The sequence below is a fragment of the Petaurus breviceps genome, unplaced genomic scaffold (assembly GCF_028583685.1).
Source record: "Petaurus breviceps papuanus isolate PSGF00001 unplaced genomic scaffold, PetGlider_PUasm1.0 90919, whole genome shotgun sequence".
Lineage (NCBI taxonomy): Eukaryota > Metazoa > Chordata > Mammalia > Diprotodontia > Petauridae > Petaurus > Petaurus breviceps.
The window spans coordinates 20,588,481-20,613,601 of NW_027187378.1; the positions used below are offsets into that span (position 1 = coordinate 20,588,481).

Below are 25,121 nucleotides of genomic sequence, written 5' to 3' on the forward strand. Positions count from 1 at the left end.
CTGAGTCAAATTTATGGTCAAAGGATATGAACAGGTAATTTTCAGACAAAGAAATCAAAGCTATCAATACTTATATGAAAAAATGCTGTAAGTCACTATTGATTAGAGAAATGCACCATGAAAAAGGATTCAGTGTCAAACCTCATAATGGGGGTCAGTGAATACTCCTCATTGTAATGCTGGCTTTTGGATGCAATAAAGAATGAGGGAAGGACTACAATCATCTTAACACACTCACTATTAGCTATTATTTTTGTTGTAATATTGAACTATAGTTGTGTTTTTAAAAGTTAATAAAATCAGTAATATAAAATGCTGACTTTGCAATTTATCTTGTTAAGTATGCAAGACAGTTTAACATCATTATTTCCTTATGGTAAAGAATCCCACAAGCATTTTTTCATGACTTGTACTTTTTATGTCAATATGTATATTATATGCAGTGGCTTAGACTGAGGTTTCATTCTTGACTGACTAAATGTACACCAGTATTTATAATTGTTAAGCTCTGAAATTAAATTTTGTACTGAATTCACCATCAGAAAACTTTAATATATTGATGTTTTGGTCTTTATGGTTGTCAAATTGGGATTTGCTGTGAGGCTTCTGCTTTATTGCCTAGGTGTTGTCTGTATTTAACAAATAATTCTGGTTACATGTGCTATGCCAAGGGTAAATTTAAACCTCATTCTTTAGGAAGGTATTTTATTTACAATATATGATAACCTCAAAATCTCTGAAGGTTTAGGGTTTTAGAATGAATTCCTTTCTGTTTTGCCCTTATGCCATTAAAAAAAAAAAAAACAATGCTAGTCAAAAGCAGCCCTACCTTTGGCTCTCTCCATTCACTGTGATAGGAACCCCAATATTATCGTTTGGGGTTTGCCTGGTTTGGGAACTAAACTGGGGAAGAAAAAGGGTAACTTTGGAATGTTGATTGGAGAAGAGGTTCTTTATATACAGGGAAGGCAGGGTGACAGCCACCTAATTTTAAATTAATTTCACTCTACTTATACTAAACTGGTTTGTTTTACCAGATTACAAGCAAGAAAGGGGTTCTTTACAATGAATGCAGGATGACAGCCACTAATTTAAGTTTTATTTTGCTATACATAGGCCAACTACTTTAATGTTCATTTAACTAGTTAATGCTTTATACTTTAACCAGTTTAATGCTTGACCAGGTTGCAAGCAGTAACTGTAAATGTTTGTTTCAATGTTTATATCTCAATCAGTAAACAGTAGAAGCTAAATTACATCTAGACATCTTTACAACATATTGTAATCGCAATTTATTAGCGAATTTTCAAGAGAAAGTATGAAGGAGAAATCTGCTTTGGTTAATAAAATGTTGATTTAGGATGGCAAAAAAAAGTGTTTTAATTAAAACAACTCTGAAGTACCACCTCATATCTATCAGATTGGCTAATATGTCAGAAAAGGAAAATGATAGATATTGGAGGGCAAATGGGAAAAGTAGGACACTAATGCACTGTTGGTGGAGTTGTGAACTGATCCAACCATTCTAATGAGCAATTTGGAAGTATGCCGAAAGGGCTATAAAACTGTGCATACCCTTTGATGCAGCAAAACCACTGCTAGGTCTATGTACCAAAGACATTCAGAAAACGGGGAAAGGACCTATTTGTACAAAAACATTTATAGCGGCTCTTTTTGTGATGGCTAAGATTTGGAAATCAAAGGGATGCCCATCAATTGGGGAATGACTAAACAGGCTGTGGTATATGATTGTAATGGAATATTATTGTGTTCTAAGGAATGACAATTAGGATGATTTCAGAAAAACCAGGAAAGACTTACATGAACTGATGTATAGTGAAGTGAACAGAACCAGGAGAATGCTGTACACAGTAACAACAATATTGTACAATGAAAAACGGTGAATTACTTAGTTATTCTGAGCAATACAATGATCCAAGATAATCCCAAAGGGCTAATGATGAAGCATACTATTGACCTCCAGAAAAAGAACTGATATTTTTTTTAATACAGACTGAAGCATACTATTTTTCACTTTCTTTCTTTCATTCTTTTACTTTTATTCGAATCTTCTTGAACAAAATGACAAATATGGAAATGTTTTACACAATTTCACATGTATAATAACCTATATATGATTGCTTAATATCTCAGGGAGGGGAGGAAGAGAGGGAGGGAAGGAACTCAAAATTTTTTTTAAATGTTGAAAATTGTTTTAACATGGAATTGGGGGGGGGGGGAATAAAATACATATTTTTTAAAATTACTGACCTTCAGGGAAAATGTATTTGTAGTACAAGGTCTCATTATCATTTGATGTTGAGGTGTAAGGATGATAGGCTTTCTGCGCTATGAAGAGATACAATGTGCTCTGTGGCAGAATGTCAAAAGCGCTGAACTCAGAACCAGGAAAGGCACAGGTTCAAATTCTACATTAGATACTTATGATCTATATGCCCCTAGAAAAGTCACTTAACCTCACTGAGGCTCAGGTTCTTCCTGTGTTCAGTTAATGATATTTCATCAACTGTTTCTGATAGCTCCTATAAGGATCAAATGAGATGTCTGTAAAGTGCTTTGCAGTCTTTCAAATTCTACATAAATATCAGTTGTCATTATTATATATGCACACTTCAGAGCAACAGCTCACAGTTATGATTCTTTTAGGCTTCCAAAGCACTTTAAAATTTACACAATGCTTTCCTCACAACAGCCCAATTAATGTTATAAATGCTATTGATTGGGGGGGAGTCTCTTTTTTTCTTTTCTTTTTTTTCTTTTCAAATGCTTTATTAACTTCTAGTTTACATCATTCATTTCCGCAAGATATTGAGTTACAAATTTTCTCCCTGTTTTAACCCCTATCCACCACCCCAAAATAGTGATCCCACTGGATATCCCCTCCTCCAATCTGCTCTCTCCCAAATTTTCTCCCATACCCCCTCTGACTTTCCAGCAGGGCACGGTGGATCTCTATGCCCCAGTGCCTATATATCTTATTTCCCAGTTACATGTAAAATAATATTAATAATAGTATATATATGTTAAACATTTGATTTTTAAAGCTTTGAATTCCAGATTCATTCCGTTCCTCCCTTGACAAATTCACCCTTATTGGGAAGATAAGCAATTCAATATAGGTTTTACATGTGTAGTTATGCAAAACATTTCCATAATGGATATATTGTAAAAGACTGACTACATTTCCCTCCCTCCTATCCCACCTCCCACTTGTTCTATTCTCTACTTTGATCCTGTCCCTTTTCAAAAGTGGGTGCTTCCAACTTCCCTCCCCCCCAGGCTGCCCTCCTTTCCATCATCTCCTCTCTCATCCCCTTCCCTCCTACTCTCCTGTAGGGTGAGATACCCTATTTAGTGTGTATGTCATTCATTCCCTCCCTAAGCCAAATTCAATGAAAATAAGGTTGACCGGTTCCCTTTTGCCTTCCTGTTCTTCCCCTCCATTGTGACCATTTCCCTTTCCTCTTCTAGATGAGATAGATTACCCCATTCTGTCTCTCCCCATCTCCTCTCATTATATTCCTCTTTCACCTCTTAATTTCACCTTTTAAGTATCATTCCTTCTTATTAAATTGATCCTGGGGCAGCTAGGTGGTGCAGTGAGTAAAGCGCTGGCCCCGGAGTCAAGAGGACCCAAGTTCAGCTCCAGCCTGAGACACTTAACACCCACACACAAAAACCCGTGTAACCTTGAGTAAGTTACTTAACTCCAACTGCCCTCCAAAAGGAAAAAAAAAATTGATCCTGTGCCCTTTATGTATACCTGTACACATATATACACATATTCACATATGTATTCATATAGACATATATATATATATATACACATTTCTATTCATTTCAACTATTCTCATTCTGAGAATAGTTTCATAAGTTACAATTATTGTTTTTCCATGTAGGAATGTTAATAGTTCAACTTTGATAAGTTCCTTATGATTTCTTTTCCCTGTTTACCTTCTCATGCTTCTCTTGCTTCTTGTATCTGAATGTCAAATTTTCTATTCAACTCTGGGTTTTTCAGCAAGAATGCTTGAAAGTTCTCTATTTCACTGAATGACCATATTTTCCCCTGAAACATGATACTCAGTTTTGCTGGGTAGGTGATTCTTGGTTTTAATCCCAGCTCCTTTGACCTCTGGAATATCAACCTCAGTGTAGAAGCTTTTTCTAGTTATGTAAGTGGAGACTTCAAAAACTTGCTATTTTGGTTTCTTAATTTTATTTTATTTTTCCAGTCTTCAACCTACAACATCAAAAGATTAGGAACATCTTTGGCTTCTTCCCAACAAGACCTGAATCTCTGAGCAATCACTATATTTCCTTTCCTGATCTACCACCATTAGAAGCCCTGATTCCATGAGAATCAACTGAAAAACTCTTAAATATTTCCCTAGTTGCTCATCTTAGCTCCTCTTCCCTCTGTCCTTATGACTCTTGCCCAAACTACTTTTCTCCTCATTTCTTGGCTTATCTCTTACATCTGCCCAGCCCCACTCACTTTCTCCTTTTTCTGATGTTCCTCTTCTGCAACTCTCTGTGTTAACTGAAGCACAGTATGTTGACTGTTCTCATTCTGAGCTTGTAGCACAGAGACTTCATTAGTCAACTGATTGATCGTGATATTGAGCTGGGAGATTTCATTCTTATGCTTCTCTGTCTAGAGGAAAACAAGAGAGAAAATGGCTAAACAAATTGTGTTACATGAAAGTAATGCAATATTACTGTGTTGTAAAAGAACACACAATAAATATGATGAATACAGACAATCATGGAGCGTTCAAGATGATTGTAATATAAGTAATAAAAGTAATATAAGCAGGGCCAGAAAAAAAATCTACATACACAATGACTATAACAATGTAAATAGAAAGAACAAAAACCCCAAAACAAATGAAAATAAATATTGCAAAATTATAGAGAAGAGACAGAGATAGGGGTGGCTAGGTGGCACACTAAATAGAGCACTGATCCCAGAGTCAGGAGGATCTGAGTTCAAATTCGGCCCCAGACACTTGACACACTTACTAGCCATGTGACCCTGGGCAAGTCACTTAACCCCATTTGCACTGCCTTCCCCCCTCCAAAAAAAAAGAGACAGAGTTAAGAAGACAGCTACCCCCTCCCCTTTCTTGGTCAAGATGAATGGAACACTGCATTCATTGTCAGATTTTTAGGATACATTTATTAATTTTGCTTGTTTTTTTTCTTTCTTTTTCATAGGGGATGTCTCTCTGGGAAAAGAGAGGAAGAAATCTAGGTGATAATAGATATCAATAAAAATTCGTTTTTAAAAGTCACAGAGAAATTTCACGGACATGTCAACATTAGAAGAAAAGTAATCATTTTCATTTCATTCCTTAACTGATAAAATGTTTTAGTACATAAAATAAAAATGGAACAGATCTAAAATACTTTGAAAACTCATGGGAATTAATGATGATAGGTTGAATCCAGTGTCTTGAAAACCTCTGCCACATATTTAAACACATTGTATATTGTAATAATTAACCATACTAAAGTAAAACATGATTGCCAAATTTTTTAAAACTCGCTTCTGGAAAAATTATTTTATATGCCCTAACACATAAACTCCATTTACCAATAGTCATAATGATATCATGGAATGGAAGCTAGGAAAATAGAAAGGGCACTAAAGCTGGAATTAGTAGAGATATTAGTTTGCAGACCACCTCTAACACTTTCTAGACATGTGGTCATAGGCAAATGATTCAACCTTTCTGAGCCTCTGTTTATTCATCTATAAAGTGGGGATAACAATAGCTACCTCATAAGATTTTTGGTAAGGATCAAATGACAATGTATGTAAAGTACTTTGTAAACCTGAAAATGATAAAGAAATATCAGATATTAATGTTGCTTCTAGAAAAAACTGCAGTTCCTAAAAACAAAGATAAAAAACTCAAAACCCTACAAAATGTATCTTTGCCATGGTGTTACATCATAATATAATGGAGAAAGTACTGCTTCAAGTCCCAGTTCTATCACTTACTAATTGAGTAACCTTGGGCAAATCTTTTCACCATCTCTGCATGTGTTTTTACTCCCATACAACAAAGAGGTTGGATTCAATCTTAAAGGATGCTTGCCTTTCTAAAGTCCTATGATTCTCATGTGATTGGAGTCATTTGACCAAGAAGAGATTCATACTGTCAGGTTTTCAGCTTATTCATAGGCATCTCTGAAGATGTTAATATTTTACCTGTTTACTATATTCTTCTATGTCAGTGAAAGCCTTTTCCTTTTCTCTCTTTAATTCTTCTATTTGCTTCCTGTTCAGAGGAAAAAATCATTAATAGCACTGGCAACAATTGGACAAAAAGGTGCTAGACTCTTTATATTCTGAGATAGTAAACCTACTGCTATATACTAGTAAATATGTACTATTTAATACAGTGTTATACTATTTCATACTAGTAAACTGTATGTACTAGTAAAATGTATAAAATCACCTACCATCAACTTATTTTATCTGGGTCACATTCCTTTTATATATCACTGGTTTAGATTTTGAGGTATATAATTGTTTTGGATTTTCTTTTCTTTTTTTTAAATCATTATGAACCTGATAGATATTAGCAGACACAATGATGTTCATATAAAAAATAGAAAAAGAGGATTGTATATGAAATTGTGGAACATTTTTACATACAGCTTGTATTTTTAAGTATATATAATTTGACATGGTAGTCAAAACTATCTTGTTTGTGTCTCTTTCTGAAATTCCTTCTGCTCTATGTAATTATTTTCAAACATGCTTCTAATACTATATGAGCAATATTTATATAAATAATTTACATTTTTTCCTCCAGTGTATATTATCTTAACTCAAAGATTAGACCACTTACAGATTTCGTTTCCTTTTTCTCAAAAATACCTTTTAATACTCTTTAATACATTTATTAAATTTATTATTTATAATTTATTATTAAGAGTATTTATTAATATTCCTTAATACATTTATTTCATTGGCAAGATGTATGCTTGAAATGATAACAGCTTGCACTGAACTGTCTGTACATTCTTTAGACCATATTCTTGAGGCCAAATGACACAGAAGATTGGGGGTGGGGAGGGAGGATTTATTCTCCATAAATATTCTTTTTTTTTTTTTTGCTTTTTTTGGGGGAGGACAATTGGGGTTAAATGACTTGCCCAAGGTCACATGGCTAGTTTCTTTGTTAAGTGTCTGAGGCTGGATTTGAACTCTGGTCCTCCTGACTCCAGGGCTGGTGCTATATTCACTGCACCACCTAGCCGCCCCTCCATAAATATTTTCTGAAAAAATTTGCCAACATATATTTGCATATATATAAATGAGAGGCAGGTATGTATGATCTTGGGCAAGTCATTTAACCCTGTTTGCCTCAGTTTTTTTCATCTAAAATTAGTTGGAGAAGGAAATGATAAATCACTCCAGTATCTTTGCCAAATGACAAAGAGCCAGATACCACTGAACCAAATGAACAACATACATAAATCTCTCTCTCTCTCTCTCTCTTTCTCCCACACACACACCCACACACACCTACTAGTAGTTTTCTGAAGTGGAAGGGCTATAATACCACAATCAGTAGAGAAGGGTAAATGTTCTGGGAATTTAGAAGATCGTTTGCTTTTTTTGTTTCAGTCATGTCCGACTCTTTGTGACCCCATTTGGGGTTTTATCGACAGAGATACTGGAGTGGTTTGTCATTTCCTTCTCCAGCTCATTTTACAGATAAAGAAATGGAGGTAAACAAGGTTAAATGACTTGCCCAAGGTCATACAGCTAGTATGTATCTGAGGCAGAGTTGAAAAGGAAGAAGAGTCTTCTTGACTCCAGGCCTGGTATTTAATCCTCTGCTACCCTGTTTCCAACGATTCTGATGAAAGTACCAGAATCTTTCACCCTCTAAGGCTGCCTGTAGCTAACCTATAACAATAGAACTCAATCCAGGCTTCTAGGCTGATGTTTTTTGACTGATCCTTACAGTACATGTGTTTTCATGAAAGTTAGAAATCCAAGTGAGATCTTTGTGAGTGGCTCTTCCCTAGTGAATTCAGTTGCCTGGATAGCATTCTCTGTGTATCTTTGTTTGCATTCTCCTGTATAATGTGTGTCCTTGGGGAAAAGCCTCATGCCCTAGTTTATACTACAAGCTGCTAGAGGTCTCATGGCACAGCCAGAAACAAAGGACTTAGGGAAGTGAAGACAGTGTCACAAGGTCAACAATGACTGAATCCTTGTCAATACTTTCCCTATTCTCTTGGGCATGCTTGTGCCAGAACGGTATTGGCAGTCAGAAGTCACAGAACCCTTAGAAACTTAATCAGAAACTATGTTCCACTACCTTCTCAAATATCACCTAGACAATCAACATGGAAGGGTACAGGCTATAACCACTTAAATAATGTAAAAAAGAGCCCTTACCTCTGCTGGTCACCTTCTACTGCTGTATCTTCTAGCTCCTGCTGAAACTTTTTTAGCTTATTTTTTAGTAAACGGTTATCTTCAGAAAGCTTACACAATTCGATTCTGCAGATAAAGAAAAAAAAAGCAATTATGATGTTGGGGGCATGACTACCATTTTCATTCTACTTTTTGACCTGGTTTCCAATGGAGGGAAACCTTATAAAAATCTTCCAGTCCACATCTTCCCACCTACTGGCCCCCCCCCAACACACACTCGATGATGTCATATATTGATGTTTTCTTGGTGATTTTATAGGATAGACGTCCTAGATTTGAAATAGCTCTTTTCAATGTGAACTCTACCTAAATGATTTCCTTTGTTCAAACATAGAAAATTAGGCTTCCTTAGCTTATGATACTACCTTGCAAGAATACTTGCTGGTAGCTTCCCCACAGTTAGCTAATCACAGATACATACATACACTTTGGTTCCTTTTGCTGAGGGTTTTTCCTTTACAAGCTAATCTGTCCTTCCACTTCACTCCATCTCAATACCACTCCCTAAAGGAAAACATCAACTGTGTTAAAGGGGGCCAGTTGTACCAAAGGCAGTATGGGTACCAGTACCCACACCCAGCAACAACCTGCAGGTGACTTTAAAAGGATACTAGGTTGACTCCAACAACTAAATTATACCTGTTAGCTATAACAAGGCAAGATGGAAGCCAAGACAGATACCAAGGCCGGGAATTAAAAATACACAGGTGTTCTATCCATAGGAGTCAGAGTGGTGAGCTCTCCTCTTTGCCAAGTCTTCCCTTTTGCATCATTCTGGGACCAGCAATGGAAGTCCTAGCAAACATCTACAACTGTTTACAGGGATAGCTTTGAAAAGAAAAACTGAACTGAGGGGATTACATAGGGAGAGAAAAATGGATATGAGTGGCAGTAAGATGAAGGAAGTCTATGTGGACGAATGTTCGTTTTCTCATGTATAACTGGTAGAGGTCATTCAACTATTTAAATATCAACTATGAATAGAAAATGACTAATAATAATGAATCAGTATCAATTTTACTCTTCCTACCTATATAATCTTTACTTAGTATATCTAGGTAATGAAAAAGAGTGGGTAAATACCAGACAAGATCAATCAATAAATCCACATATCATGACTTCTTTCCCCCAAATCCTACAATAGTTAAGGGACAACATGATGGTGGGCATTTATTCTAGGGACTAATCATCTAGTATTAGACAGCTCCTCACTTGCTTAACTCTTTATTTTTCTAAAACATGCAAAGGAAATTATAGGCCTATGCAGTGAGTAGGTAAAGAGAAAAATAAAGAAATCAGGATCCTTAGAGAGGTAATAATATTTTAATTTAAAGCCTGCCCAAGAGAAATCCAACCTGTCCAAGTAGAAACATGCCAATTGCAAACACAACAAAAGCCTTCTTATTTCATACACTTAAATGGAACCATATGGAAAATGCCAATGAATCAGATGATTTTTTTTTTTTAGCTCAAAGGGACCTAGAGGTCACATTATCTTAAAAGACTCAAGCTGGAAGAACTTATGGCACTTTTAAACAAAAACTTAACAACTTAAATTCCAACACTGTTACTTTCACATGATCTGACAAAATGCCTACTAAATTAGAGGAAGTTTGGTCTACCATCGGAGAATAAGAAAATACAAGGCAGTACATCTATAAAGCTGAGAACAGACTGATCAAAGATAAATATGTGAGCAGTTGTCTTGATTCCTCAGTATCTCATTTCAGATAGATACTAGAAGCTTAATGGAAATCCCACTATCACAACTTAGAAAACAATGGTAAAAAAAAAAATTCATCCAACCAAAGGCCCTCACTGCATTAAAAAAAAAAATTATGCAAAACCTGTAACATTGTAAATGACCCTATTTTTGCCTGCTTCTAATTTTCACTCATTTTTCTTACCTTCCACCTTGTTTACAGCACTCAACTTGCTTAACAACAAATATTTTCGATAGGTGCTGACAGATGCCTAGAAAGTGTTATAAAACCTAGGAGGTGACTAATGTATAAGGAGGTCATAGGGCAGTTAAATGTGTATTCCTCCATTTGGGTAAAGTAGAGACAGTTTAAACTGGAAGACAAATATTCTATCTTACACAATAACACCCCCAACTCCTTCATCTTCTTAGCCCAAATCTGTAAGTGATGTGGTAGGTAAACAATGAAAAGGTGAATACAGCAGAGTCATTAGTAAACAGTGACCACTTAGTTGTGGGTTTTTTCTGACTAAAACCCCCCAAAATGTTTAGAGATCAAACCTGTCATTTTCTCTTGAATTTGTTTCTTTCTCAAGGGTCTGGACTAGCTCTTCCAGCTGAATCAGCTTAATCTTCATCTCATCCTTTTCTCTTTCTAGCTGGGTCTCAGTATCCCACCTTTTTTCTTCCACCATCTCCTCTTTCTGCTTTAATTGACTCAGAATCACTTCCTCCTTTTCACGCAGTATCAACAGCTCCTCTTCCTTGGTCCTCAGTTGGTTTTCTAACTGCTGGTGTGACTGTATATACATGTCTAATAGCTTTGCTCCCTTCTTAATAGCTTCCTCCCGGAGACACAGTTCGTGCTCCAAGGCTATTAAATGTTTCTGGGCCTGCTCCTCTGTCTCCTGTACCTGTGTGGTCAAGTCTTGTTCTTTCATTCTTACTAATTCCAGCTCTTCAGTGAGTTTCCCAGTTTGATCTTTAAGAAATGCTCTCTGCTTCTCAATATCTTCCTTTCCTGAAAAAGACAAACTCTTTTTTGGCTCCAGAGCTGGGATCAAGTTCATTCCCTGTGGAAATGGAACAACCAAGCCATCCTCCTCTGTTTTCAGTAAGAGCAACTTCTCTTCTCTGATACTGAGACAGTCTGACAAATTCTCATTCTGGATGTCTCTTTCATCAACAGAAACCAATTGTTCCTTCATCTGTTGTTCTTCACCTTTCCACCCTTCTTCAGATCCAGGGGGTAGGGTATGCCTTCCCCCTGGAGGCAGAGAACGGAATGTGGCTTCTTCTTTCTCTGGCAAAGTCAAACTGGCATTGCTGATCCTGACACCATCAGATGGCTTTTCAGATGACAGGGATATCTGAAACTTATATGGTTTGTGAACGATCTTAGTAGGGCAATTTTGTTCCTTTAGTTCAGTTACATATTTTGTTCCTAAATTACTTATGTTGTCTCCTTCAAGTTCTTTCTTTTTTTGAATAAAAAACAGATCTTCCGACTTGTCAGGATTTTCACCTTTGGATTTTAGCCATGCCAATAACTGCTCACCCTGTTTCCAGTCCTCTTCATACAGGTTCTCCTGGTTTCTGCTCTTTTTTGGAAAAAATATTTCTTGGCTAGTCACACACTTGGTTTCATTATTTATCTGTCTTTTCTCATCAGATAAGAGGCCTCTCATTTTCTCTGTTTCATGGGTAAGCCTTTCTATTTGCATTCTATAAGTGAGTTCAACCTTCTCCTTTTCAATGACAAACATTTTGCATATCTTAGCATGCTCTTCATTCATCCTTTCTTCCAGCTTTAGCTCTTTCTTTTTATACTGAGTAATTATTTCCTTTTCTTTCTCTTCCCATTGCTTTTTTTCTAAATCACATTGTTCCTTTATCTCTCTCACTTGCAGGCTGTATCTCTGTAACATGTCTTCCTTTTCATGCTGATGTTGCACCAATAACCTCTTATACTTTTCAGCATGCTGGGCTTCTGTCCATGACAGCTTTTGATTCAATTCCATCTCTGCCTCTGTCCTGCAGATAAACAATTTTATATTGACCCACGTTCAATAACAATATGCAAATTGTTGGCTTTCCTAGCCCTACACCACAGATCTTGCTTTTGAGGTGAGAAAAGTCACCTTGTCTGTTTTAATATATTCATGTGCTTTTGTTTCACCATTCCCACCAGAAATGCATCAAACTAACCATTATTCTTCAAGTTTTCTTTTTTCATAAAAGTGCATAACCCAATATATTTTAAAGAGCAACAGAATTAAGCCTGATGAGCAAGTTGATTCTCAAAAAGGTAAAGGATTTTATTAATAAGAAATACAGAATTCAAAGAAGGACAGAGAAATGATCCTGTTTGCGATACAGGAGGTCACTGACATAAAGAGGCCTAATTCTACGTACATGTTCAAGGGAAAAGGCTGTCAGCTTGAATGAGAGGTCATTAAGGCTTAGAGCACAGAAGCCCTGGAGGACTAAAAATGTCCTATCATTTGGGCTTTAATGAAATGTGTTAAATTAGCAGTTACTGAAGAAGAGCAGAAGATTGAATCATGAAGGTTGCTGTTGGCTTCCCTTCTCAATATGAATCTCTTGGCTAAATGTCCTTTTTATATGTTAACATTTATCATGTACCAAACAACATATGCTTGCTTTTACTTTAAATCAAAGTTGATCTCCATTCTCAAGCAAATTAAGCTATTGGTGTGAGTTGCTATATATCATATCTACACACATATTATTTTTCATATGTTCTACTTGAAAATGTACAAATGCAGATTTTAAATATGGTGGGAGATTTTTAAATTCATAACAGGTTTAAACAGTTTAATTTCATTTAAACCTATCTTTTTAAAAGATAAAAAAGAGGATTTCTAAGGTATAGAAGTAATCCAAGTGTCTTTTGCACAAAGCTTTTCACAGAGAGAGTAAACCAGTGTAAAAGCAAAGAAGGATGTGTGTTCAATTCATCTCTATGGACTAACCTGAAGGAGGAGAAAATTACTCGCATTCAACAGGGTGCAGGGCTGTTAGACAACAACTAATCTTACCAACAAGTATTTGTAGAGTACTAACTATGTGTCCAACATTTGCAGCTGGTACTTCTGTGTTACTGTATTGCCCAAGGGGTATGATTCCCAATGAGATAGCCCTAGAAAGCTGGAGGAAATGTGGTTGTATTCTTCTAGTGTATAAAAATCTAAATAAGCACAATTATCACTTTCTGCCCACTGAGTGTGATTACGGGACTAGTTTACCTTCCATTAAGTGTAGAGCCTAATTGGAGCAGAGAATCCAAAGGTAGATGGCTAGAGGAGAACAATGTAGTATTCTCCTTAATACAAGGGAGAAATAATAAACAGATGTCTATGACTTTTGTCAATGCATCCTAACTCATAATGTCTTATTTAACACACATCTCAGGGCATCATTGGACAAAAGTAAGTGAAAACTTTCTCTGGAAAAAAAATGCATCCATTAATTTCCTTTGCAGTAATAATTTCTTCATATTCAAATGTCAGCTCCGTGGTGAAATATAAGTTCCTAGGCTATATTAATGGAAACAACTCAAAAATGCTACCAAACTCTGACCCAGAGAATGCAAGGAAATATACTCCCTTTTGGCAAAGAAGTTGGAAGGGAAAGGGAGGAGAGAGCGAATCTATAGACAGGAATGTTACCTCTACTGTCCTATGTTCTTTTATTGGTTGGATCTTCCTGGAAGTTTTCTTTGTTACAAGGGAGAATTCAATTAAGAGTGGAGGTGTATTGGAAAATTATTCTCATGTTTTAAAAAGGTTCAAAGAAGAGTTATTTATTGGGGAAAAATATAAGAAGAATAGAGTACAATTGAGCTCCACGAAGTTATGGGATGTTTTATATTGATATTTGTATCCCCAAAACTCACCATAGTGCCTTGCATATTGTAGGTACTTAATTAGTAATAAAAATGATGATGATAGCTAACATTTCTATAGTACTCTAAAGCTTAGAGTATGTTATAAATATTTTATTTTATCTTTCTAAGGCCCTGAAATGTAGGTGTTACCCATATCCAAATTTTACAGAAGATGAAATGGAAGCAAATAAAGATCAAGTGACTTGCCAAAGGTCACATAGCTAGTAAATATCTGAGGCTAGATTTGAACTCATAAAGATAAGTCTTCCTGAATTCACATCTAGCATTTTAACCACCATACCATCTTTGTTGAACTGAGTTGAATATTTTATTTACTTTCAGTACAAAGACTGGAACCCTTCATTCCTGACATAACCATGTCCTTCCAAGCTACCAAAATTAACAAGACTGTATTTTTTTCTTTTTTTAGTAATATTAAGTTTGTCACAAATCTTGAATTGATCAGATTGGCTGGAAGTCTAATCCTTGCTTCCTGGGAATAGCCAATCACCTCTCAAATTGGGTAGATTTTAAGATTCCCTTTACTTCAAGGAAAGCTTCATATGAGACTAAAATCCTTAGAAATTCATATTGAACACACTGGCTGAGTATTAACTAGATACTTTAAGGCTTAATGGTTTAAAACAAGTACTTGTGGTTATGTCATGTCTCTGGCCCCTGAATATTCATAACGCCATACATTTTTTCCATATACATTTTTTCTTCTGCCTATACATTTTAACTTTTTCAGTTTCACTAACCAAAAATTGCTTCTTTCATAAATATTTCAAGGCTCTGTTATGATTTTCCAATCTCATTATATTTACAGTATCCACTAGAGAAATGGAAAATACTATTAACGACAAAAAGTAGTCTGCTCCTTAGGTATTAGGAAAAAGGAAGTCTAGCATAAATTATATAAAGAGAACTGAATTACAATTTAACCAGCAAATTGGTTTTTAAAACTTTTTTTGTATTACTTTTCTTTTTCTTTAAATAAACTTCTTTCCAATACCTACCACCTATTCTTCCAGGCCTTACTCCTCTGCCCATAAATCATCATCACCTGGCTATTAGTGGGCTACAGTTTTAGACCATTTGTTTGACTAAATCAATTTCAAATTTTCATTCTTGACAAGAATGTGTAGGCTTGGAAATCCAGAAAGAATATATGCAATCAGACCTCATTAACTGCAGCTCACTCTGATGCTTCAGTTTCAGTTCTTCTTCTAGTTGGTCCTTTTCTTGGGCCAGTCGCTGCCCTAGATTGGAAATCTCCTTTGCATAGTACTGTTCCATTTCTGACCTCTCTTTCTCTAATTTCCTTTCAAGCTCTTGGCTCTGGGTTGATTTCTGGATCTGATCTTTCAGACCTTCAATCAGCTCTTGGGATTTCACATTCAGCTCTTCCAGATGAGCCTTCTGTTCTTCTAACTCACTGATCTCCATCTTAAAACCTTGCTCGATGGTTTTTCTCTCCTTCTCAAAGTGCTTTTTCATGAGCTCTATTTCTCGCTCATAGTAATTTACCTGAAATAAATGACATCAGGATATTACTGAAGTGTTTCTCTACTTTTCTTACAATGCAGTTCTAAAAAACCAAAAGACAGAAGCATGATCTTTAAAAAACCCTCTAAAATTTGTTGTTACATAAAAACATCAGAAATGAAAATAAAACTATCATCAGTAACACTACTTTTTACAGGCTGCACCTATGCAACCCATGTGGGGCAGAAGGCTTAGTAATAATTGAGAGAATCTGAAACTGTCCTGACAATTGGTATAGAAAACGAGAACTTATTCTATCATGAAAGGGACCTAGAAATGCATTTGGATCCACAGCAAAATTTAGAGAAGAGTTTACATGGTTTATTTGGCCAGTGATGAACACATCAACTCTAGTGTTAGTTTAAGGACAGCTTCAATTTCAAGTTTTGCATTAGGAGAATAAGAGTAGCCTTCCTCTTCTAACTCTCCCTTACTTAGGGAACATGACATGTGATAATCAATTTTTAGTACTATATCTCAGAGGGGGGAAAAGTTTCAAGCAAATAATACTATTAGGCTAACAAGATAAAAAAAAGAACTAGGTATTATTTAATCTCTTCTTCCCTCCCCCCATTTTTCTCTCTCTCCCCTTTCTTCCTCTCTCCCTCTTTCTTTCCCACTTTCCTCTCTCCTTTTCTCTCTCTTTCTATCCCCCTCTCTCTCACTTCTCTTTCTTGATAGATATATACATCCATACAGGTATATATAATATAGATATCATAAACTAGATATTGATATATATCTATATATATATATATATAGATATCTCACACAGATATACATATCACTCTAGACAATTGAGCTATCTATAGATACAGATATCGATATCTAGATCTTTTGTTGTTGTTCAGTTGTTTTCTTCCTGACCTCATTTGGAGTTTGCTTGGCAAAAATTGGTTCAACATATCCTTCTCCAGCTTACTTTATTGATGAGGAAACTGAGGCAGACAGGATTAAGTGACTGCCCAAGATCACACAACTATCAAGTGTCTGAAGCCAGATTTGAACTCAGGAAAATGAGTCTTCCTGACTCCAGACCCAGCACTCTATCCACTGTGCCACCTAGCTGCCCAAAGGACAAAGAACTAGATCTTTATCCCTGTTTATCTCTATAGTTACATGAGAAAGGGGCAGGAGAGAGAGAATGAACATAGTAAGAGACACCATGGCACAGTGAGTAGAAAGGTAGCTTCAGAGTCAAGAAGACTCTGGGTTCATGCCCTGCCTCTGACACATACTGGTTGTATGACCTTGGGCAAGTGACATATACCAGGTAACTATCAAAAAGATGAAAAGAACATGTACTCATGACAGACTTCTACAGAAAGAATGCAACCAGCCAAACTGACTCTTTTGACCATTATGATTCTTCTGAGTCAAGAAATGATCGCCAAGAGGCAAACCTGCCAAGCTTAAAGCAAAGGGAAATGAAATCCAAGTCCTTGCCTTGGAGGACTTGCCAATAGCTGGATATAATCTACATAAAGTTCATAAACACTGCACAGCAATAAATGATGCTGTACATCGGCTTTCAGCATGTCATAACCAAGCTTTATTGCTACCTCCATTTCACTTTCTTCATCACTCTCACATCTTACTGACTAGTGAGCCCTCCTCCAAATCTATTTCAGAGAGATAACTGTGTGGCAAATGACAAAACTGAAGCAAGAAAATGAGCAAAAACCACTTTCTTTTGGCTAAATGCTCATTTTGTAGACTGTGACTTGCTTTGTCCTTTCTTCCTTTACCTTGGTTTCCAGTTTGATTTTGAGATCTTGATAATGTTCTTTGAGTTGCTCTATCATTATCTCTGTTTCTATACTCACTGGTACATGATCATCTCCAACAGAAGTGATGCCTGCAAGGAAAACAGCATTTCATTTCACCTAGTGGCAGAAGAGAGGGGGGCCTATTCCAAATATCTAGCTTTGAAACTGAGATGTCAAGTATTCATGTTTTCCACCTACTACCCTCACAAAGTGTACAAAAACACTACACACGACATGGTAGAATTCATTATAAAGCTGATGTTGGCGGACAAGAAATGACACCCTATATTATAATGAGAGAAACAAACTAAAATAGAATATTCCCAACTATTCTAATAACCAGAGTTTTCTGTTAAGTGGCATTTGGGTATTTCATGTGGCAATTATGACCTGAAAGATAAGAAGATCTGAAAGCATTTCTGAATCAAAGAAAGAAGGGACTAAATTCATTAATGAAGTATACTTTATTTTATTCTAAATTTGAAATCTGGTCACCTTGCACAAAAATGGGTATACCAGTACAATGTGAGGGGACATTTCCATTGGTCCTTCCCTCCCTGGGGGTTTACTATCTAAGATTCAGAGAGTTGCATGGTGCATGTAAATTGCCTAACGTCATATAACCAACATGTATCAGATGCAAGATTTCTTCTTTTTTCACTATGCAGTGTTGCATGCCACTATATTCATTTGTGTGTATGTATATATGTGTGTATGCATGTATGTATGTATGTGGAAACAGAATCAGTGACATAGAGATACTGAGATTAAATAGCACTTTACCATTCTATTGATTGTTTTACTGCCAATCAAGAATTTTCCTATGTGTCTAGCAATACATTAAACTTATGTGGTATGATCAGAAAATGGATTGTTCTGGTTAATTGACTATTGCTGTTCAGTAGAGCGTATGTGTGTGTACATGTGTTTACAGGTGCACGTGTATGTGTGTGTATACATAGGTAATAGAGATCCCTGCATTTGTGGCAATACAGTCTGACCTATACTTCAGGAAGATGAATTTGATAGCTAAGTGAAGAGTGAATTAAAGGAGGGAGACATCTGAGGAAGGGAGACCAACTATTGAAATAGTCCTGGTATGGGGTGAGGAGGACCTGTAGGGCAGTGGTGATAGTATCAGAAGAGAAAAGGAAATGTGTACAAGAGATGTTACGAAGGTAAAGCTGACAGGATTTGGCTACAGATTAGGAATAAGGGATCAAAAAGAATGAGGAGACATGAATTACACCTAACTTGCACGTCTGGCTGATTGGAAGATGCTGGTACCCTCCATGGTAACAGGGAAGTTAGGAAGAGGGAAGGTTTTGAAGGGAAAGATATGAGTTTAGTTTCAGGTATGAGTTTAATACATTTATGGGACATCTGGCTTGAGATGTCCAATCAGCAGCTGGAGCTCTGAGACCATACTTTAAAGGAGAGGTTAGGGCTGGAAAAAATAGATCTAAAAACCATTTATTAGGAATGATAACTGAATCCACTGGAGCTGATGAAATCACCAAGTGAAATAGAGGGAGAAGAGAAGAGGTCCCAGGACAAAGCCTTGGAGAGAACCCACAGTTAGTGGGCAACCTACATGAAGATTCAGCAAAGGAGACTTAAAGAGCAGTCAGACAGGTGGGATGAAAACCAGGTGAAAGCAGGGTTGAGAAAACCTAGAGAAAAGAGAGTATTAAAGAGAAGAGAGTGAAGGACAATGTCAAATGCCATAGAGAGGTCAAGAAAGATGAAGATTGAGAAAAGGCCATTAGATTTGGCAAATAAGATATAATCAATAACTTTGTAGAGAGCAGTTTTAGTTGAATGATGAGGTTGGAAGCCAGACTGCAGAGTTAAGGAAAGAGTGAAAGAGGGGTAGCTAGGTGGCGCAGTGAACAGAGCACCGCCCCTGGAGTCAGAAGGACCTGAGTTCAAATCTGTGCTCAGACACTTAATACTTACTAGCTGTGTGACCTTGGGCAAGTCACTTAACCCCAAGTGCCCTGCCTCCCCACCTCCAAAAAGCAACAACAAAAAAGAGAGAGTGAAAGGAAAGGAAATGGAAGTACCAACTGTAGATGGTCTTCTCAAAGAATTTAGTCACAAAAGGGAGGAGAGATACAAGACAAATAGGTAATATGGATGGATCAAGTCAGGGGGTTTTTGAAGATGGGCATATTTGTAGGCAGTAGCAAAGCAGTCAGTAGACAGGGAGAGATTGAAAATAAGTGAGACAGGGGATAGAGAGAAGGAAATCTGCTGGAGAAGACATGATGGAATGGGATCACTTATATATGGAGAAGGTTTTGCTTTGGCATGGAGAAGGGTCATTTCTTTATTTGAAAAAGGGCTCTCATTTGACAAGTATCCTTGTCTTATTTGAATTCTTTTTCCCCCCTTGTATAGAAGTATATTCTGCATACAATAGATACTTAAAGTTTGCTGTTGAAATGGAAGGAAAAAGTGAGACAGATCCAGTGGTACCCAGGAAAAGAAGAATTAGGGGACAGATACATAGAAAAAGGAAGACATTGTGTTACCCTGGAAACTGGAAGATAGCATGCTGAAATCCTGTTTTGTATCCATTACATGAGGCTGAGCAGAGGAAGAAGTCAATCTAGAAAGTGTTTTTAGTTCAATGTATTTTATGTTTCTGCAAATGCCACCACTAATTATAATCCTTATTAGGAAAAGCCCTATATGTGACTCTACTAAATATTCTTACCATTTTTGCCTGTAGCAGACAGACTTCTCCTCATTTGAAGGGCCCAATTGACTCTCTGTATTGCTTCTATAAAAGGGGAATGAAAGGAACAAGAGAAAGAAAAGAAGGTGGTCTCATAGTTATTAAAAACAATGTTGGTTTTCTCAGTGAACAATACAGTATATAAAACTGCTTACTAATTTCACAGCACAGAGGGACTTGTGAAGAAATTTTATGAGTTAAGAACTACTGGATTTTATTCCTGGCCCTGGGAAAAATCAGCTTCATATGTATAAGATGAGGTAGACAGCAATTTGTCTGAAAAAGATCTAGGAGTTTTAGGGGACTTGTAACCTCTCTAAAAGTCAAGAGTGTGATAGGGAAGTGAGAAAGGTTAATGTGAGCCTAGGCTAAATTGAAAGACATAGCTTCCAGGCATAAGGTGATGAGCCCCGCTATACTTTGCCCTGGTTAGACCACACCAGGAATATTTTGTTCAGTTCTGGGCTCACAGTTTAGAAAAGACACGTATAAACTAATCTAAGGAGAGTAAGGCTGTTACTGTTGCTTGTCCTTCATTCTTGAAGAGGACCAATGACATCACGAGGCTGATGTCTTGGCTTGCGTGTAAATTAGATGTAAGCAAGATGGTGAACAACCTCAAGCTATGCCATGTGCACATTGGCTGAAAGAACCAGGAATGTTTAGCCTAGAAATAATGGAAGGACTTCATCTAGGTTGTACCCACTACCTGTGGGTTCTCTCCAAGGCTTTGTCCTGGGATCTCTTCTCTTCTGCCTCTATTTCACTTGGTGATTTCATCAGCTCCAGTGGATTCAGTTATCATCTCTAAATAAATGGTTTTTAGATCCACTTGTCTCCAGCCCTAACTTCTCCTGTAAAGTGTGGTCTCAAATCCCCAGCTGCTTATTGGACATCTCAAACCAGATGTCCCATAGACGTATTAAACTCATATCCAAAACTAAGTAAAGGACTGTCTGCCGGAAGAGATTAAGACTTATGCTATTTGGCCATGGTGGGTAGAAGTTTTGAGACAGACTTCAGTTTGATACAAGGAACAATTTCCTAACAAGTGGAGCTATCTAAAAAGTAAAACAGACTGTGCTGGAAGCTAGTGGGTTATTCTTCACTGGAGGTCTTCAAGCAGAGGTTAGATGACCATTTTTTCAGATATATTGCAGTGAATTGTTGTTTTACCTCTGTTTGAACTAGATGGTTGCTGTGTTCTCTTCTAACTGAAATTCTAGGATTGATTTTTCTCCCTGTGGTTCTACAGTACAGCATTTCAGGCTCCTTGACTTGACAAAACAGAGACTACTAATGACTACTACCACCACATCTTCATCTTAGAAGGCAAGTTCACTGGGGGCAATGGATTGGTTCATTTTCTTTTGCTTCCATACCCCTATGCCAGGCACATAATCAGCACTTAATAAATATTTGATTCTTTGAATTTCAAAAAATTAAATTTCCAAGGAGAACAATGCTATTACTCCTATTTCCTACTTAGATGTTTCATTAGCTCTTCTGGGTACAATTTTTGTGTTAATTGGAATATATGACTTACAGGAAATCTGGGGAATCTGGAAGTTTCAAGTAGACTCAGCCTACAGACTAGAAAGAAGTCATTGCCACAGAAGAAATCAGTTGCTCAGTGACAGAATTTGTTCAGTGCAGTAGTTACGGCCCCTCACTTGAACTGTCCTCAAAGAGTCTATGTAAAGCATTTATTATTGGCATCCTGCACTGATGATGCAGGGATATGGGATATACTGGCTGCCCTTTCTGATCCATGAGCAAGGATCAGGTAACTATTAATGCAGCTTAATGTCTCTGGGTAAAGGTAGGGAAGGAATGAAAATCAATTAAAAACCTTAAGAAATTGAAAAAAAAAAAAAACTTGTAGGTAGGCTGTGCAATTGTACCCCTTTCATCCCACTGTCTCTAGAGGAGGCATTGTTAGAGGATTTCCCAAAGCTAAACTGTGAGTTTCACAGGTCACAAAGAATTTGGGACAACCAGATACATAACATTTTATAAATGTCAGGATCAAAGACAAAAAAATTTAAAAAATTTTCAAAAGGGGCATCTAGGTGGCGTAGTGAATAGAGCACCGGCCCTGGAGTCAGGAGGATCTGAGTTCAAATCCAGTCTCAGACAGCTGACACACTTACTAGCCTTGTGAACTTGGGCAAGTCACTTAACCCCAACTGCCCTGCCTACCCCCTCCAAAAAAATAACATAAAATAAATATAAATGTAAGGATCAACTCAAGTATTACCTCATACAGGAGGCCTTTCCTCACCCCACTCCCCAATTACTTTGTATTTATTTGTTTGCATTGACTTCATGCCTATTTGGTATTGATTTGTCTCTGTGTTATTTACTTCCTGTATAATGTAAGCTCCTTGAGGGAAAAGACAGTCTAATTTTTATCTTTGTGCCCCTATTATCAAGCACAGTGCTTGGCCTTCAGTGAATAAATAAATTAATTGACAAGGGGAAAGAGTTGCTTCAGAGGCACAGCTAGAGAAGCTGGCATGACTCTGTTTCCCCTTCTCCCTTCTCCATCACTACAACAAAAGCCTATGGTTCCTATTTAGTAAAGCATGTTCCCTAAGGAATGTTGTTCTCCAACCAAGGCATTTGCCCTGCTCTACAAATCCATAAAGGATTAAGGGTGTCAGAACTACCCCAGGAGGTCAATAAAGAATTTTCCCAGGGTCATAAAGGATAATCTATCCTTTCTTCATTTTCCCACATGGAAAGAAATACCTGGGCACTTCTCTAGAGATAGGGAGGCATAATGTTTAAATAACACTAGATTCTGAGTTAAAAAACTAGAGTCTGAGGCCTGATTCTCAGAATTATTCACTATGTGAGGGAAGTCACCTCTACAAGCCTCAGATTCCTAATCTGTAAAATGTAACTGCTTTTACCACCTCCTCCACAAAATTGTTCTAAGGGTCAAACGGGGGTAATAAATGTAAAATGCTTTGCAATTTTAAAGCATAACATCAATGTAAGTCACTGAATATGAAGGTTGGAAAGGACATTAGATATGAAAGGGGACTTAGGTACCATCTTGTATGATGTTCTCATTTTATAGATGAGGAAACTCATGTGCAAACAGGTAAGGTGACTTGTTGAACTTCATATAATATGTGGAAGAGCTAAGATTTGAATATGGAACTTTTCACACCAGATCCAACCTCTTTCTACTCTACCATACTTCCTGGCATCTTTTGGGGAGTTCTTGTGACTTTGTGCAGTAGGGACGCAGCAATGCATTCTAGGGCCCTGGGCACAGAAATTCTCCTCTTTTTGAAAGGTGTGAGGGTAGAGTAGAAAGAACATTGGACTTGTAGTCAGAGGACACACAGGTTTGAATCTCGCATACAACTTACAACATTCCAAGTCCCTTAATTCTCCTATTTGGAAAACGAGGATAATAACACTGACCACACAACATTGTTGTGAGGTTCCAGTGACATAATAATGTATGAAAAGTGCTTTGCAAACCTTAAGAAGGCCATACAAATGTCAGTTATTCTTAGTAGCCTTGGCCCTACCTATGGAAAGGTCTATATCAACAATACTAACCTTTGCACAGCCTTTGCTATGGCAGTCTGTTATGCACATACTTATACACACTTGACCCCCTCAGCCCCCAGCTCAAGAGAACAGTTCTTTCCCGATACCCTGACACTGCTTATATCAGCCAATGGTATCTACCAATGATAGGCCTTCTTCCTAGGAGAAGGCAGCACCCAAGCCAAAGGGCTTTTCATTCTTTTCTTCAGATTACTCCTAGGAATTTTTTAGTCCTCCCCCCCTTTGAAAATATTCTCTAAAGTGTTGATTGAGATCATTTTGGGGAATCAAATTTCTCATGGGAATTTATTTGACTTGACTATACATGTTTGTAACAGCGATTTTATTTTTCTTGTTTTTTCATAAGGGGGGGAGGTGTCAGGGGAGATAGAGGGGAAAAAGGAAGATCTTTGTTTGACATTTGCTTTAACTGGCTACCAGTTACCTTTTAATGAACAGGGTACCAGTATAATTAAATGTGTGTGTATGTGTGTGTATACATGTACATATATTCCCTCTACAGTGAAAATCTGTCTCCACTGGCCACCAAGAGTTAGTTAATAAGCATTCATTAAGCACCTTCTCTATGCCAGACACTGTGCTAAGAGCTGAGGATATAGAGCAAGGCAAAAGACAGTTCCTCCTTTCAGGGAGCTCCCACTCTAATAGGGAACAACATGAAAACAACTTATATACAAGATACAAGAAGTGACATGTAGTAGAAACAAAAAAGGATTTTAAGGCAGAAGATCTGAGTTCAAATCTCACATTTGCTATTTACTACCTATGTTGCTTTACACAATGTACTCCCTTCCTATGCCTTATTTTCTTCATCTAAAACACAGTCTTTAAATCTCACAATGCTTTGCATCTACACAAAAATCTTTCATTTTCTTTGACCACGGTTTTATGAATAATCTTAAGCCTTAGGTTGCTGAGACCTTTTCCTTAGCACAAAAGTACAGTGCGAAGAACCAAACATGAATTTACATCAGTTTAAGTTCAGGAGCAACCACCTTCAGTGAATCAAGAAGGAGGCTTCGCTCATCAGCACAGGAGAAAGAACGCTCTAAGGGTATTTGTTTCCAAACCTATTCTCTATCATCTTGAGTGTTCTACCTTCTTGATTATCAGCATGGAGAATGTATCCATCTGGAACACTGTCCTTCTCTGGACTCCGTGGATGATGGTATTTGCTCTCATGTAGCTGGGAGCGCAGGCCTTCCAACTCAGTTTGAAGCTCATCGTTCCTGTCACTTAGGTCCTGTAAGGGGCACAGCCAGACAAACTCAATATAACTTGCAGCAGTCACATCACAGACTTAGACTCTTGGGAAATTATACCAGACATAAAAGAGACACAGGAAATTAGAATAAGGAAATTTG

General features: G+C 37.1%; 1 protein-coding gene across 4 annotated transcripts in view; it reads right to left on the reverse strand.

Moving 5' to 3' along the window:
- NINL (ninein like) overlaps positions 1-25,121 on the reverse strand; it is a 188,856-nt gene that overhangs the window by 16,282 nt on the left and 147,453 nt on the right. For 2 of the 4 annotated variants that reach the window (XM_069075549.1, XM_069075547.1), the window contains 8 exons: positions 24,856-25,000; positions 20,143-20,208; positions 17,400-17,509; positions 15,287-15,633; positions 10,755-12,227; positions 8,453-8,557; positions 6,242-6,311; positions 4,520-4,678 (listed from right to left, as the gene is read on the reverse strand). In XM_069075549.1, the coding sequence (XP_068931650.1) occupies positions 4,520-4,678; positions 6,242-6,311; positions 8,453-8,557; positions 10,755-12,227; positions 15,287-15,633; positions 17,400-17,509; positions 20,143-20,208; positions 24,856-25,000 (2,475 nt within the window). The remainder of the gene's footprint in view (positions 1-4,519; positions 4,679-6,241; positions 6,312-8,452; positions 8,558-10,754; positions 12,228-15,286; positions 15,634-17,399; positions 17,510-20,142; positions 20,209-24,855; positions 25,001-25,121) is intronic. The other 2 variants (XM_069075548.1, XM_069075550.1) reach the window with 2 other exon arrangements.